At 30.3% G+C, this 16,955-nt stretch overlaps 1 protein-coding gene across 1 annotated transcript; it reads left to right on the forward strand.

The window, feature by feature from the left end:
• Positions 1-5,211: 5,211 nt before the first annotated feature.
• Positions 5,212-12,665, forward strand: LOC148764752 (hAT family dimerization domain-containing protein). Its single transcript, XM_088810014.1, is given in 4 exon segments — positions 5,212-5,369; positions 10,717-11,417; positions 11,619-11,786; positions 12,007-12,665. Coding segments are annotated over 4 exon segments (1,686 nt in total).
• The last annotated feature ends 4,290 nt before the right edge of the window (positions 12,666-16,955 follow it).

A 16,955-nucleotide genomic window follows, 5' to 3' on the forward strand; every position in this document is an offset into this window, starting at 1 on the left:
GGGTTATTGAAAACCCAAATAGGTATGGATTTGGCCCTTTGATGTTGCTTTGGTTTTAGGTTGTTTTTGTAGGTTGGTTTTTTTATTTGATTTTCTTTATTTAGTGATCATGCAATAATTTTTTTTCCATAATTTTCATTTTCTAAAAAAAAATATGAATAGAATATAATAGTTAATCATGTGAAATAATATGTGTTGAAAATATAGATATGCAAAAAAATAAAATAAGATAAATAGAATAATTAATGCAAAAAATATATATAATGTTGATGCCTAAAAAAGAGAAAATAAGATATTCATGTTTGGAAAAATAGAATCTTTATGCTTTAAGAAATAACAACGTAGAAAATATATTATTTGGATTAGATCGAAGATGGAACATTTACCTGACACATGAAAAGTCACAATCTCGAGTTCATTTTCTTAGGTTAGGGATTTGACTAAAATCCTACCAGTATGATGAGAAGGTTTTAATCTTAAGTCCTAATATTGTAATTCAAATAAAATGCTTTTAATAAAAGAACGTTAAGAAAAATAATAATAATGATAATAGTGCTAAATATATGGTATAGAAAATAATAAATATTAGAATTTATTACAACTTATCATTGCATCATTTAAATGTCACGACATTTAGATATATTTTGTACACAAGTTAAAGTGCCGATGATAGGACTTTTTGAAGGAACTTGCGAAGGTGAGTTCACTTGGAAATTTCCTTAGATGAAAAGATATCTTTGAGTCCTACCAATACGATGGGAGGGTTTATAGAATATCCTTAATAAAAGGCACTTGCTCGTATTAGGGTTTGCATTCATGAAAAAAATATTTTTACCCATAATTGATTACTCTGATGATGTGATTTATTTGATAAGCTTACAAAGGCGAGTTTTCCCTAGTAATCCCCTAAGTGAAAGAATATCCCTGAATCCCACCAGTATGATAGGCGGATTTGGAAAGTACCCTTAATAAAACGTTTTCATTTGACACTATCAAGAATTATGCCATGCATTTCAAAATTGCATAATGTGTATGTCATACTCGTAACACCGAATAAAATACTTTTAAGTTGCTAATAAAATAAAGAAATAGAAAAATAAATAATGATCGAGGAAACACAAGAATAAAATTAAAAATTAAAGTTTAAATAGGATAACATATGATTAAACAGTACTGTTCATAGAATGGGCGTGTTAATCTTTCCCCATGTGTAACCGTACTCTCAAACCTAACTCTAAAACTCGTAGATCGGGTTATTATTCTTTAGAAAAACCTAAAATCAATTTAGGATCCTGTTCAATAAAACGAATTCAATAGGTGGCCAATCACACCTAGATAAAAAATAATTATCGGTGATTCCTCATAATTTTCCATGTCGCACGTAGTGACAAGTTGGCGACTTCACTAGGGATTCTTTGAGAGTCGAGCCATTAATTAATCATAAATTATCCTAAGCCTTAAATAATTTAATATTTCCTTTAATCTTGAGCATTTATTTTGTGCATTGTTGTTTGAGGCATTTATTGTTTCATTGTTGTTATTTTATTATTTTTTAAATAATTGTGAGGCATTTAGGATAAAGGGATGTGAGACTATCAATCAAAGATTGGTACGTTCTTTCACACATAGGACACATTTTGCATTCATGCATAAGCCTTCTACCTAGGCATTGTCCTTTGTTAGGAGAAAGTTTAGTAGTTATGCTCTCATGAGGTGATAACCTTTGCATGGTCTAGTGAATATTCCCACTCGGATTTAACCTAGTTTGTTTGAAGCTTGTAATGGGTGAGGACTGAGGGCATTTGTAGTCTGACTGGATGATAGTAAAGAATAATTTCTGAACTTTTAACTCCATTCAAACCCAAACTCAGCATATAGAATGCCGTGAACAACCTTCTCCTAGGTAAAGCCTTACTTGTAAGAGAATACTAGTGAATTAGGTGCACATGAAGGAACCTTTTTCACACTTTTTATTTTAAATTTCTCGCCACAAAATAATAAAAAGTATCATAAAGTAGATAGCGTCCGATGACGCAGTAAATACTCATGATATTAATTACCATTGTTCATTTTTCTTTCTTTTCTTTTTCTTCTTCTTCAAGTACAAGTTATTTTAATTTTCTTGGATTCTTTTGGACCGTATTAACTTGAATTTATTTTTGTTGCCATTGTTATTTTTTATGTGCATGCATTTGCATCAATCATGTTGCATATAGAGAAAATATTGGCTATGAAACAACTATTACTTGAAGAAATCTCGATTACATGCATGACGTCATCATCAACAAGCTCATTTAACAAGTATAAGAATGACTATGAGGTGGAACTACGGGTGAGACAAGCTCATTTAACAGCAAATCGAAGGGGATTGTTTGGCTAGGGGGCATGTCTTGACTTTGCTAAAAAAGGTGCACCTCGATCTTAGGTAGAATGATTTTATAAAGATGATAAAAAAGTATCTAAAAATAGTGGAGATGCACAAGTCGAGATAGCTTCTATAACAAATATAAGCATATTATGGCTTCTTTATACATGTGGATGATCAATTACTTAGGGCAATCACTCAGTTTTGGGATCTTTTGTGCTACTGTTTCATGTTTAATGAAGTAGATATAACATCAATAATAAAAGAGTATTTGTCACTGCATTGTTTCTTATAAAACAGATGCAACCAAACAAGATATATTAGAAAGCCCAAAAGACAAGGCATCGAAGAAAACTAGCCAAGTTATTAGATATCACCATTGAAGAGATTGATCAGCATTTGAAGAAGAAAGAAGATACCGAATGCCTCTTGTGGAGGTTTTTGAATGATTATATTAGAAAACAAAAGGAAGATGAACAAGGTCATTTTGCCTTTGCCTTGGCGATATACAGGCTAGTGGTTTTCCCAAAAATCCTAAGTCATGGTGAAGTATCAATAAAATATTTCTTCGATAAAGTGACTAGAAACATTAATCCAGCTCTTGCCATTTAGTCAAGACATTTATGTCTTTAAACTATTGTCGTCAGAAAGGTGAAAGGCATTTCATTGGGTGTGCCTAACTTCTCACCATATGGATCAAGAGCCATTTCGAGTGTAAAGTTGACAAATTCCAAAAGCCTTTTTACCATCAAGTTGTTTTATTCTTGAATTCTATGAAAAGTGAGTGGCTAGTTTGTAAGAAAAAAAAAAGAATGGATTACAAGACTTAGGAGGTTGATAAGTGTGGAATAGACTTGAAGAGTTCCTTGGATGCTTAGGATGCAAGTGACGTACAAGTGCGGAGATGAGCCATGGGGAGTAATTAGCTACTCTTCTATAATGGTGCAAAGGCCGTTTGGATCTGACCAATTTTTACTTATGACCCATAAGCTTAATTAGCTAGAATTCATATGGGAGAGCCTAGACCTTAGAAGATTTAGGAAATAGTTCAAGCTTGGAAAAAGACGAGTAAGGTGGATCAGTGAAGGTTCATTGACGAGGTCACCACTAAATATTTAGCATGGCATGCCTAAAGAGTGAAATATGTCGTTTATCCTCCAAAAGGTGTACCTAAACTCCTTGTTGGTCCGGAGGCTCAAGATTTTTTCCTTGATAGTGAGCTGGCTAGAAGAAATCTTGAGATAGAAATGATGAGATGAAACGTAGATATGAAGCTGAATTAGAAGAACTAAAGAAAGAGGCATCAAGAAAAGTTCGAAGAGCTTTTGAATAATGAAATGAGTGGAGAAACAAGTTTAAAAGTTCAAATGCGACATGTTCATCTTTGGTTGTCAAGATTAAAGAGATACAAACCGTTAATGATACTTTACAAAACAAAGTATAATTGCAGGAGTAAATCATACAAGAGTTCAAGAGCGATTGCAACTTAATTGAGGCAGCCATGGAGGATTATAAAGAGCAACATGAAACCATCAGGCAAGAATACTTTTGGATGTGAGAAGTGGAAGATTTGTATGAGCAAGACCTTCGAAGGAAGCGATATGAAATGGAATGGATATTGATGCCAATGAGGGAAGTAGCTTTCAAAGCAAAGGAGATGACAAACAAGACTGAAGAGCGTAGGTAGGAGATTCTTCCAAAAGACGAGCTTACCTCAAGATAGTACAAGTCTAATATGATCGAGTTGGCCTTTTCTTTTGAAACTAATGATGTAAATGTTTAAATATGGATGTAATTGAATGTTCAGTTTTATGGATTTGGATTTCTTATGGTAATTATTATTGGATGGCTAGCATTTTTCCACTTGCATTACAATTCATGATTCACTCAATAAGGGCATAGAAATAACATTAATATTTATTTGTTGTCATTTATTTAATTAGTTAATAAAATTCTAACTTATGCTTATGAAAATGATTAAATAGCACTAAACTTCGAGAAAACCAAATTCCTTATAAATACAACAGGAGATTTCTCTCAAAGGTGATTAAGGACGAACAATCAAAGAGGATGGATAAAATTGAGAAGAAGTGGGAGGAAATAATGGGTCAATTAGTTAAAATCCTAGAAATGATATCTACTGATAAGGGAAAAAGGGTGATAGGAAGTTCTAGGGTACTAGAAGAGGTACAACCATCAGATACCAATGTGGAACCTGCATAGCCATCAGGATTTACCCCACCACAAATGAGAAACCTTCAAGTTTTTAGGTCGCAAGTTGGCCAATATCCATTCTTCAGAATGTCTTTGCCTATAGGACCACCTCCTAACTATGTTTAACTAAGGCCAATTAGAGGAATGGCTCATTTCGATCCCATTTCTATGCCCAATTTGGATGATCCAAAGAAGCAAGAAAAACTTAAGTATGGTTCCTTTGACTTAAAAGATAACCCTAAAGCTTATCAAAAGTATGACCTACTAAAAGAGAGGTTATGTATAGTAAAAAGGATGGACATATGTTGTTCCATGGATGCAATAGAGCTATGCCTTGTACCAGATGTGGTCATTTATCTAAAATTCAAAATTCTCAATTTTGAAAAGTATGATGCTGCTAAATACCTGGCTACACATATTACCATGTATTGTAGGAAAATGGCTACGTATGCGCATGATGACAAACTTTTGATCCATTTTTTCTAAGATAGCCTCACGAGCATTGTGGTGAAATGGCATTTGTGGCCCAATACAAGCATTTTACAAACATGGCTCCTAATTGTCTCTTTTTACAAAATATGGAGAAAAAGCCCACTGAAAGCTTCAAAGAATATGCTTAAAGATGGAGGAACATGGCTTCTCAAGTTTTCCCACCCTTGACTAGAAAAGAAACCACTATCATGTTTGTCAATACTTTGCGAGCACCTTACTATGAAAGGTTGGTTGTGAATGCTACAAAGAATTTTGCTGATATGGTAATTTCAAAGGAAATGATCGAGAATGCTATCAAGTAAGGCAAAATGGAAGGAAGTGAGGCAACAATCACGAAAAAAGGGAATACTTTTAAAAAGAAAAAAGGAAAAGATGATAGTAAGTCACAAAGAGGATTTGTATTCAATCTTAATGAAGGTGTGATTAATTGGAAAAGTTTCGAGCAGGAAACTACCATATATTCTACGATTGAAACCGAATACATCTTTGAGTCTAAGGCAACAAAAAAGGTAGTTTGGATCAGGAAAAACTACGTGTGATTCCTAGCATTATTGAGCTAATACTTTTGTAATGTGACAACAATGGAGTTATTGCGTAAGTAAAGGAACCAAGGTCTCATAAGTGATCTAAACACATATTAAGGCATTACCACTTGATTTAAGAGATTATCAAATATGGTGATATAAAGAGTGAACATGTGACTTTAAAGGATAATCTAGCAAATCTTTTCATTAAGGTCTTGTCCCAACATAAACATGACCACCACATAGAAGGCATGATTATTAGATATATAAGCGATTGGCTTTAAAGCAAGTGGGAGATTAACAGAGTTAATACAAGCCAATCGACATATTTTGTAGAAAATATTGACTTTGATTTTATGCATTGCATTAACAAAAAGTTTTCTTTATATATGAATTTACATATTTTCATATGTTTATTAGTTTTAAGATAAAGTTCTTGAAGTGAATATACTTTGTATAGGAATTATAATGTGCTATAATTATGAAACTTTCACTACATGAAAGCATCACTCTTAAAAAGTTCCTTGTCAGTGCTTTATCAAGATAGGATATTGGTATAAGCTAAAAGATTAGAATATGTTATGTTTCTTACTTGTGAATTAAGTAATTGATTTCATAGATTAATGTATTAGGATACCTAAAACTAACATATGAATGCTTGTTATAAAAACAAGTTTACTAAACATTATCCACCATGAAAAGTCCATTTGATACTTTCACTCAAGTGTTTATAAAAGTATTCTCATGTGTCAATTATGTAAATAATTCTTCAACTTGAGATCATCAGGTTCTTTTATGTGGGGATTGCTATACTTTGATATTACTTGCAGTAGTCCTAGTTAAGAATGTACAATGAGGCATATGTTGAGTATAACATGAACTACATAAAGATAAAGGAATGATCAATAAAGATATAGGATAAAATACTCTTCTTTTCTTAAGTTCTGTTCATAATTACATGTTAATCCATTAATATTGAAAATAAACATTTCGTCTTAAAATTATTTAAATCAATAGATACATAAGTTCTACCTTTAATCCACTGTTAAAGTTTCTGTTTATTTAATGATGTGGCATTAACCTTATACCAATTTTACCCTTTTGTTTACTTAATTTTACATCTCATCTTCTCCAATGAACAACCAACGCTCTGCTACAATATTCAAAGGCATTTTCTATTTTGGGTCTGAAAGAATTCTACATTTCCATAGGCACCAAGGACAGAAAGCATTTTAAAATCTTCTTTTAATAGGATGACATATGATTTTAAAACTTTGAACCCATTAACAATTTGCAAAAAGATTGAATTTTCTGGGTTGGACCCTTTAATCGAGCTGCCCTTACTGCTATTTACCACCAGAAAGCTTTTCCTTTCAAGGCCAGAGCTTAAAAAGATTAGTCATCATCTTGAGTCTTGCATAGTTTATTCTAAGTGTTCTCTTTTATCGCCCCACTTCTTGTTGTTTCTTCTTTTGAAATACTTAAACTAGCTGATCCCTTTTATGATGAAGCATCATCTACAGCTATGTGCTTTTAACTTTTTAAAATCAACATTACGGCCAAAACTAGAGGTTTTGGTCTTTCTTTGCTTTTCCAGCAGAGCAATATCACTAGATCTTTTTTTATCTCTAGGTAACTAGTTGGTTTTCGAAATAAAGATTAGATTCAGTATTTGGACTTATTATACTTTTGATTCATAAAGAATAAATCCTTTGAAGTGATACTATTATACCCAGATCCATTATAAGAGTTGATTATGCTTCACTGGAACTTCTATCACCTTAGATGACAGCCAACATTTAGTATTTAACTTTCAAGAAATTAAACCAGCATCACCATTTGAAAGAAAGTTTAAGAAAATAGCTTATAGCTAAGACTCTAGAGCATAATTTCCATTCAACAATGTCCAGCAGAACAATATGAGTCTTGGCTTTGATTCACCTTTCCTGAACTTGGCAACTACCATAACCTAGTCTCGAGCCAAGGCCGGCCTTTGGGTGAAGCCACCCAAGCAAGGGTTTTAAGCCCCCAATTTGAGGAGGTCCCAATTTTAGAAAAGATTTATAATTTTATAATAATTATAATATAATTAATTATATTAAAAATATATAAAAGTAAAAAATAATTAATAAAATTATTTATTCTTTCACTTTTTTAATTATGTACCTAATAAATCTCAATTTTTTATTACTTCTTTATTTCTAGAATGTTATTAATTCTCAACTATATTCTCATATTTCCAATAAACTAATAATTATATGTATTTAATCATCTCCAACAGTTAGTTTTTTCTCACTTATTTCTCTTATTTTCAATCAATGCATTTAATGATTTTCAACAGCTATTTTTTTCCTATATATAAAACTAATTATTTTTTTTTCAATTTATAATATCTACTTTTAAAATCTTTCTTTCTCATTTGCTCTTTCTTCCTTTAACTTTAATTTTTCTCCAAAGAATACATAAGAAATATGTTCTTTTATTATCTTCATAAAGCTGTGAGCCTCATTTGCGGTTTACAATAAGCATTCAACAATTAGGTACTATTGTTCTAATCTTTACAAATTTTTTTACTTTAATTTGGAATTGATATTATATTGTTATTAGGATGGTGCCCGTAACTACGCTACGAAAAAAATCGCAGGAAATATTAATTATGTTAAAGTGGATTTCAATTTGGTACCTTTAAAAGAGTTTGCAAAGAAAACAATATTATATTAGTCAATTGCATGAATATCTGATTTTTACTGATAAAGAAAAAAATAAACTGGCATTAATTGAAAATAATTGTTTGCTCTGGTTTCAATTACCGAAAACTTGCACTTACATATATAATTATAAAACAGTAAAATATTAAGAAATGAGAGACTATATAACATGTACTATTGACAGATTAAGATAAACAATTGTACAATATAAGGTAACCGTATAATATAAAGATCCTATCAATATAAAATTGTTACTAATTTTTAATAATATATCTTTTATATGTAAAATGAATGACTAAAGGTTGTCAAATTTAGTTGATTTATTTGTTTAATGATGACTATGTGCTATGTATATTAAGAAATGAATAAATCTTCTTAAGTTTTTTATTTTGTTCAATGAATTGAATGAATATTTATTAGAATTTAAACATACGTATACAAAAGAGATATGTAAATACTATGGATTTAGGTTCATGCAGAATAAGAGGACATAAATAGAAAATAATATTAAATTAATCTATATTCTAAACATTAAAAATTAAAAATTATTGTTTTCAAGTATTTTTTTACTGAAATAAATAAAAATAAAAAAAACCCTTCAAATGTAAAAAAAAACGACGCAGCTTAGACATAAGATGTAAAAAAAATTAATTCAATTGAAAATGGCAACCAATTGACTCAATTAGTTATTCTATTTAAAACAGAATTTATCCAAAAAATACGATAATCTTATCAAAGATTATTAGATGTATAATAAACTATTAAGAAATGAGAAAGCATATAATTTATACTATTAGCATATTAAAATAAACAGTTGTAGAATATAAGGCAACAGTATAATATAAAGATTCTATCAATATAAAATAGTTAGTAATTTCTAATATTATATGTTTTTTATATATAAAATGAATTACTAAGGGTTATCAAATTCAATTGATTTATTTATTCAATGATGATTGTATGCCATGTATATTGCAAAATGAGTAGGCCTTTTTAACTCTTTTATTTTGTTAAATGAATTGAATGGATGTTTATTAGAATTTAAACATTTATGTACAAAAAAAATGTCTATATATTATAGATTCAGGTTGATGTAGAATAAGAGAATATAGACAAAAAATAATATTAAATTACAATTGATAAATATTAAATGAATATATCTTATAAGCATTAAAAGTTGGAAATTATTGTTTTAAAATATTTTTTTACTAAAATAAATAAAAATAAAAAACAAAAAAAACCCTTCAAATGTAAAAACCAATGTAGTTTTGACATAAGGTGTAAAAAAATTAATTTAATTAAAAATGACAAATGTCAATCAATTGATCCAATCAATTATCCTACTTTTATATAATGAATTGGATGGATATTTATTAAAATTTAAACATTTAAGTATAAAAGAGATATCTATATACTATAGATTCAAGTTCATGAAGAATAAGAGAATATAGATAAAAAATAATATTAAATTATAATTAAGAAATATTAAATAAATCTATCTTCTAAGCATTAAAAGTTAAAAATTATTATTTTTAAGTATTTTTTATTAAAATAAATAAAAATAAAAAACATAAAAAAAACTCTTCCAATGTCAAAAACAACTTATCTTTGACATAATGTGTAAAAAAAATTAATTCAATAGAAACCTAAAGGTCAAAAAAATAAAAAGGAGTTCTAATTGAATGACACTTGTCATTCAATTGAAGACTCAATTGAAAAAAATTGAAACATCCTACTTTTATATATATATTATAGATATTATTTTTATTTTATGTGATAGTTGATTTATTTGAATTAGAAATTTTGATTGTTGATTTTATATTAGTCATTTAAAAAATATAAGATAATTATAATAGTTAAATATTTTTGTACCTCATGTTAAATCAAAAATATGAATCTGGTTATTCAAAGCTTAAAAAAAAAAAAGAATTGAAAGTTTAAAACAATCTAAAAAAGGAGCTCTTGATAAATTTTTTACAAGTAATAAAAATAATGAATCAGAAATTATTAATAAGTGTCCCTTAAACGAACAAGTTAATAATCTTAGAGAGTTAGATGATGATGATGAAATACTAGAACAAGATGTTAATGAAGAGATTCAAAATAATCATAGAAATCATGATGAAGAAGATCAGCCTATTAATTTAAATGATTGCATTCCTAAAAATATTTATGATCCAAGTCAGTGGACGAATATTGATGCAAATTTAAGAGATTTATTAGTAGAAAAAGGTCCAATTAAAGTTAATGATTTAGATTTTCCCAAAGATGAGTTTTCAAGACATTTTTCTGTTACATATTATATTCAAAAGTTGGCAAATGGGGAGACACATGAAAGAAGATGGCTAGTTTATTCGAAAGACTTAGATAGAGTATTTTGTTTTTGTTGTAAATTGTTTAATTTGGCTTCTAGTACAAGTAAATTAACTAATGTTGGCACCAAAGATTGGAGAAACCTTAGTGCTAAGCTTAAGAGTCATGAAATGAGTAATGATCATATTACTAATATGAGTTCTTGGATTGATTTAGAAATGAGATTATTGAAAAATAAAACAATTGATGAAAGTGTCCAAGAACAAATTAAAAGAGATGAAGAACATTGGAAAAAAGTATTAACAAGAATTCTTGCTGTAATAAAAACTCTTGGTAAAAATAATTTAGCTCTTCGTGGGAAAAATGAAAAGATTTATCAAGAAAGTAATGGAAATTTTTTAAGTCTAATTGAAATGATTACAGAATTTGATCCAGTGATGCAAGAACATATTCGACGCATTAAAGACAATAAAATTCATACTCATTACCTTGGACATAAAGTACAAAATGAATTGATAAATTTGTTAGCAAGTGAAATTAGAAATAAAATGATTAAAAACCTCATAGAAGCAAAATATTTTTCAATAATACTTGATTGCACTCCAGATGTAAGTCATTAAGAGCAAATGTCTTTTATATTACGATGTGTTAATATTTCATCAAGTCCAATTAAACTTATGGAGTATTTTTTTGAATTCTTAAAAGTAAATGATACAACTAGAAAAGGTCTTTTTGATGCCATTGTGGATGAAATAAAAAATATTGGGCTTGATATTAATAATTTAAGAAGACAGGGATATGATAATGGATCTGATATGAAGGGCAAGCAACACAGAGTGCAAAAAAGGATTTTAGCCTTAAATCCTAGATCCTTTTATACACCATGTGGTTGTCATAATCTAAATTTAGTACTTTGTGACATGGCAAATTCTTGCACTAAAGCTGTATCATTTTTTGGAGTGGTACAACGAATATATTCACTATTTTCTTCTTCTACCAAACGATGGGAAATTTTACAAGACAATATACCTAGTCTAACTCTTAAATCATTGTCACAAACACGTTGGGAAAGTCGTGTTGAAAGTGTTAAAGCAATAAGATTCCAAGCTCCACAAATAAGAGATGCTTTATTGAAATTAGTAGAAGTTAGTGAAGATCCTAAAACTAAAAGTGAAGCTAATTGCTTAGCAACATATGAGCTTGAAAATTTTGAGTTTTTGTTGGGCATGATTATTTGGTATGATATATTATTTGCTGTTAACTCTGTTAACAAAAATTTGCAATCAAAAGATATGTGTATTGATGTTGCTATAGAACAATTAAAAGGTCTTCTTTCTTTTTTTGAAAAATATAGAGAATGGATTTGCATTTGCTATGATTTCTTCTAAAGAAATTGCATCTGAAATGAACATAGAAGCTGAATTTCGTGATGCACGTATTATTTGTAGGAAAAAACAATTTGATGAGAATGTTGATAATGAAATAACTAGATCTCTTGAAGAATCATTTAGAATTGATTACTTCTTGTATATAGTAGATCAAGCAATTTTTTCACTTCAAAGTAGATTTGAACAATTTAAGATATATAAAAATATTTTTGATTTTTTATTTAGCGGTAAAAAGTTGAAATCATTAGATGATAATAGTTTGAAAGAATATTGCCTTAATCTTGAATGTTCCTTAAAATATAATAACTATTCTGATATTGATGGTTTAGATTTATTTTCAGAGTTAAAAATTTTAAAAGAAATTATACATGAAGAAAACAGTCCAATTGATATACTTAATCATATAAGAAGACTCGATTCTTTTCCAAATGCATATATTGCTTTTAGAATAATGTTAACAATTCCAATAAGTGTTGCTTCAGGAGAAAGAAGTTTTTCAAAACTAAAATTAATAAAATCTTATTTAAGATCAACAATGTCTCAAGAAAGATTAAATGGATTGGCTATATTATCAATTGAAAAAGAAATATTAGAAGAACTTGATTATAAAAGTTTAATTAAAAATTTTGCATTTCAAAAAGTTAGAAGAATAAAATTTTAATAATTTTTTTAAATTTCAATAAAAAAGCCTCATTTGAATATTTTGCTTTAGGCCTTTGAACGTATAGGGCCGCCCTTGTCTCGAGCTTCTGATTTCTTGAACAATTTTCTAGCCATTGTTACAAGTCTCAAATGACTATGCTGCCCTTCTTTGTTTTTGTTTTGCATTTTTCTATCCCTTGTGTTAATGGTTTTAATTAATGTGTGTCAATTGTCTTACAATAATATACAGCACGGCCAAGACATATGGACTCCAAACCTCAAAAAAAAACTGAACCATTAAAGAGGTTACGCGCACATAAAAAATTGGGTTGCTTGTCACAAGCGTATACAGACCCTAAAGCACGTATGCTGCACATTCAATAACTTTTCACATGCAACACCAATCAACCAACCTGTACACGACTGAATAACACCCATTCATATCACAGAAGCCAGATCTGCAGCTGAGGCCACCGAGGGGTTGCAGGGGCAGCATGCGACCAAGAGAGATGTCCACATAGGCTCACATCCGCCAGCTCCCTCAAACCCAACCATTGGTAAACAGAACTGAACCAGGCCTTACCACTGATTTTATTAAACTTGTTAATAAAGGATTCTTTTTATCAAAAATAAAAAATCTGCAAAAAGAAAATGACTTGAAAAGATGGTTGCCATGTTGATGGTCTGGTTCTTATCATCCACCCGGGAGCTGTACAACTTGATAATAATTTCATGTTTCAATTACTTTAAAAAATGAATCTCTGAATATAACCTCTGAAGCTACTGTTCAGGCGTCTTCAATATTGACTAGGTGGTTCCACTTCCATGCAACCTCTATTCCATCAGCTTCATCAAATCCCTTGTAAATAGTCTTGAAAGCTCCCTTCCCAAGATCTCAGCAAAATCACAATCATCAGTCACCTCCATTTTTTCTATGTACAAAGAACTAACCGCCGCCAGAACCAATGAAATCCAATCAAAATTCACAAAAAGTGACAAAAATGATGAGACAAGTGGCGCAGAAACTTAGGGAATATGGGAGAATGTCAAAAAACTTTTTCTCATTGAGGAAAATCAGAGTACAATGAGTATGTCGTAACGTGCGGGTCCGAGAACTCGACAGTCAAATAAGGGTGAAAACTCTAAAAAAACTAGAAGTCGCCACCCTTTTTTTTTTACTAGGTGCGATTAGCCACCTATTGACTCGATTCTAATCGATGAAGCCTTAAATTAATTTTAAGCCTACCGAAAAGAACCTTAAACTGGTCTATGTTTTTTTATATCTAAGTTCGGGAGTACGGTTACGCTCGGGGAAGGATTAGCACCCTCGGGACGCCCGTTCCATAAACGGTACCATTTTTTGATTATCCTATTAGGCTTTAATTTTTAATTTCACTATATTTTCTTAGTTATTATTCTCTTATTTTATCTCCTATTTAACATAAAATGGAATGACAATGTGAGACAAGATGAAATGCATGGCGTGAGATAAAAATGTCGGACGAATAACCTTTTATTGAGGATGTTCTCTCGAATTCGCCCATCATACTGGTGGGATCCGAGGTGTTCTCTCACCTAGGAAATTATTCGAGAAACTCGCCTTTGCAAATTCAACGAATAATTCCCATCATCGGGGTCATCGTACGTTTTTTTTTTAAATAATATTTTCGTGTATAATGAACCTAATACGAGCGAAAACCATTTATTAAAGATGTTTCTCGAGCCCTCCCATCATATTGGTGGGACCCGAGGACACCTTTTCACCTAGAGAACTTTTCGAGGAATACTCGCCTTCGCAAGATCCTCGAAAGATCCCATCATCGGAGCTTAAACTCGAAAACAGAAATATTTATATGCAATGATATGCATGATGCAATATATATATATATATGCTATGCTAATGCAATTATCTATTTTTTTCATTTATTATTATTTAATTATTATTTTCATTTTATTTTATTTTTTTATTATCATATTTTTCTATTTTATTACTAATTATTATTTTTTTCATACTTTACATTTTTTTATTCTAAGTTTCTCTTATATTTTTCTTTTATAATTAAATAAGTTGTTTAGGATTCCATGTTATTTTAGTGAACAAAAATTTTATTATTATTTTTTTATCATTTTTGTATTTTGTATTTATTATTATCATTTATTTTTTTAATTTTTCTATTTATTTAATATCATGTATATTGCATTTTCACAAATTAATTAGTTACTATATATTCGAATTATTATTATTATTTTTATCATCATTTTTTTTATCTATTGTTATTTATTTATTATTTTTATCGAGTAATTTTTGTATAGTCAAATTCTTTATTTATTAAAAATTTCGAGATCTTGAAATCGAGGCCCTCTCATCGTATTGGTGGAGCCTTGATTCGGATTCCGAACCTAGAGAATATGGGCCCAAAATTGCGACTTCTCGTGCCCTGATCAATCATCCCATCATTGGTATTAAATTAAACAATTATGCTATTTTTGTTCTCTCCTCATTTGTACTCCTCTCTCTATTTTATATAAAGCTATATTATTATTATATTATTTTTTATTTACTATTTATTATTTTTATATTAAATGTTCATTTATTTCCCTATATATCTTTATTGTTGGATCTATACTTATAACTAAATAACTTTTCTACCTAATTTTGCTATTATTTATTACATAATTAAATATATATTATTATATTTTTACCTTCTCCATTTTTTGTATATATATTTAAAAATTTTAATTTCATCCTTATCTATTTTTTTATATTTTTTTATTCACTTTATATATTTTTTCTTGTCATCTGATAAATTTTTATATATTTTATCTTTTATTCTAATTAATAAAAAAAACTAATTATCTTCCTATCTAAACAATGGGCCAAGCACAACATCACAAAGACTAAATCAGAAAAGCCAAAGATTTACCTTTTATGGGCTAAAAGCGGCCCAAGACAATCGGCCCACTCCTAAAGATCTGATCGGCCTCTTTTTGGCTCAAACACTCCACTAGTAAAACAGAGCCGTTTGGAGATATCTAAAAGCTGCCCTTTTTTTTTTCTTTTCTTTTCTTCTTTTCTTCTTTCCTTCTTCCACCGTCTATCTCACTCTTTCTTCTCTCTAAAAACCAAACTTTCTGACAACCAAACAAATCGGTTTACCCCCTCACCGGTAACACCCTTTTCCTGCACCGGTGGCTCCCAGATCGGCATCACCCTTTTCTGCCGCTCGACGTCACCGACGTCCCCCAACCACTCTAAACAAACTCTCTTTAGTCGACCCCTTTTTGCCGACTAGGTTCTTCCTCTCACAAAACCATCGATCGACACCCCAATAGACGACGATTGACTTCTCACCTCTCCCACCTTTGGTCGGCAACAATCGGCTCCCTTTTCACTCCTCTCTCTACCGATCGGCTTTCCCCTCCTCTCTATATGTACCGTCGGTCGGGATACCCAACAGCCTAAAACGTCTCCCAAAACAGTTGCCCCAAAACCCCTCTCAATCTCTCTAAAAATCAGCTAAAAGTTCCCTCAAAACAATATCAGCTACTCTCCTCCCCCATTACACATTTTTTGATTATTTTTTTTGGTTAAGAACTTGTGGTTATGGCTGTTAGAGAACTTAGGGTCTTCGATTTTGGCTTTTTGTTTTTTGCTAGGATTTTTTTTTTGGGTTTTTTGGTTTGTAGGTTGTGGCTCTCCCCCCCCCCCCCCCCCCCCCCCCTCGGGTTGCTACAGTGCCCCCTTTATACTAGGCTAAAAGGGCACGCTACCACTACTCTGCCGGACGTGATTTTTTCGCATCTGATAGGGTGAGGGTGGAGCCTGGTAGGGTGAGTCCGCACCCTGCCAGTCGTACCTATTTTTTTTTCATTTTTTCTTTATTATTTTTTTTGTCATTTTCATTCATTTTTTGTTTATGATTTTTTTAATAAAATGTTATTATAATTTTTATAGTGTCTACAGCTGCCCTTCTTTGCACATTTTGAAAATCCGAAATAGTGCAAAGATGTAGACACTGTATTTGACTAATTCTTCAATTCTCTTACCAAGTTTTTTTTTTTTTGGTTTTTTTTGGTTAGTTATTTTTTTTGTTTTTCTATTTTTTTTTGTTTTTGTTTCTTTATTTTTTTGTTTTTTTTTTGTTTAAATGAGACTCCTCAAAGCTGAGGCAACGAAGCTTTAAAAATGAACTCCTCAAAATTGAGGTAATGAGACTTTTAAAAATGAAGTCTTCAAAACTGAGGCAACGAAACTTTTAACAATGAACTCCTCAAAGCTTTTAACAATGAACTCCTTAAAGCTTTTAAC

The sequence above is a fragment of the Theobroma cacao genome, chromosome 1 (assembly GCF_053813885.1).
Source record: "Theobroma cacao isolate CCN51 chromosome 1, ASM5381388v1, whole genome shotgun sequence".
In the NCBI taxonomy this organism is placed as follows: domain Eukaryota; kingdom Viridiplantae; phylum Streptophyta; class Magnoliopsida; order Malvales; family Malvaceae; genus Theobroma; species Theobroma cacao.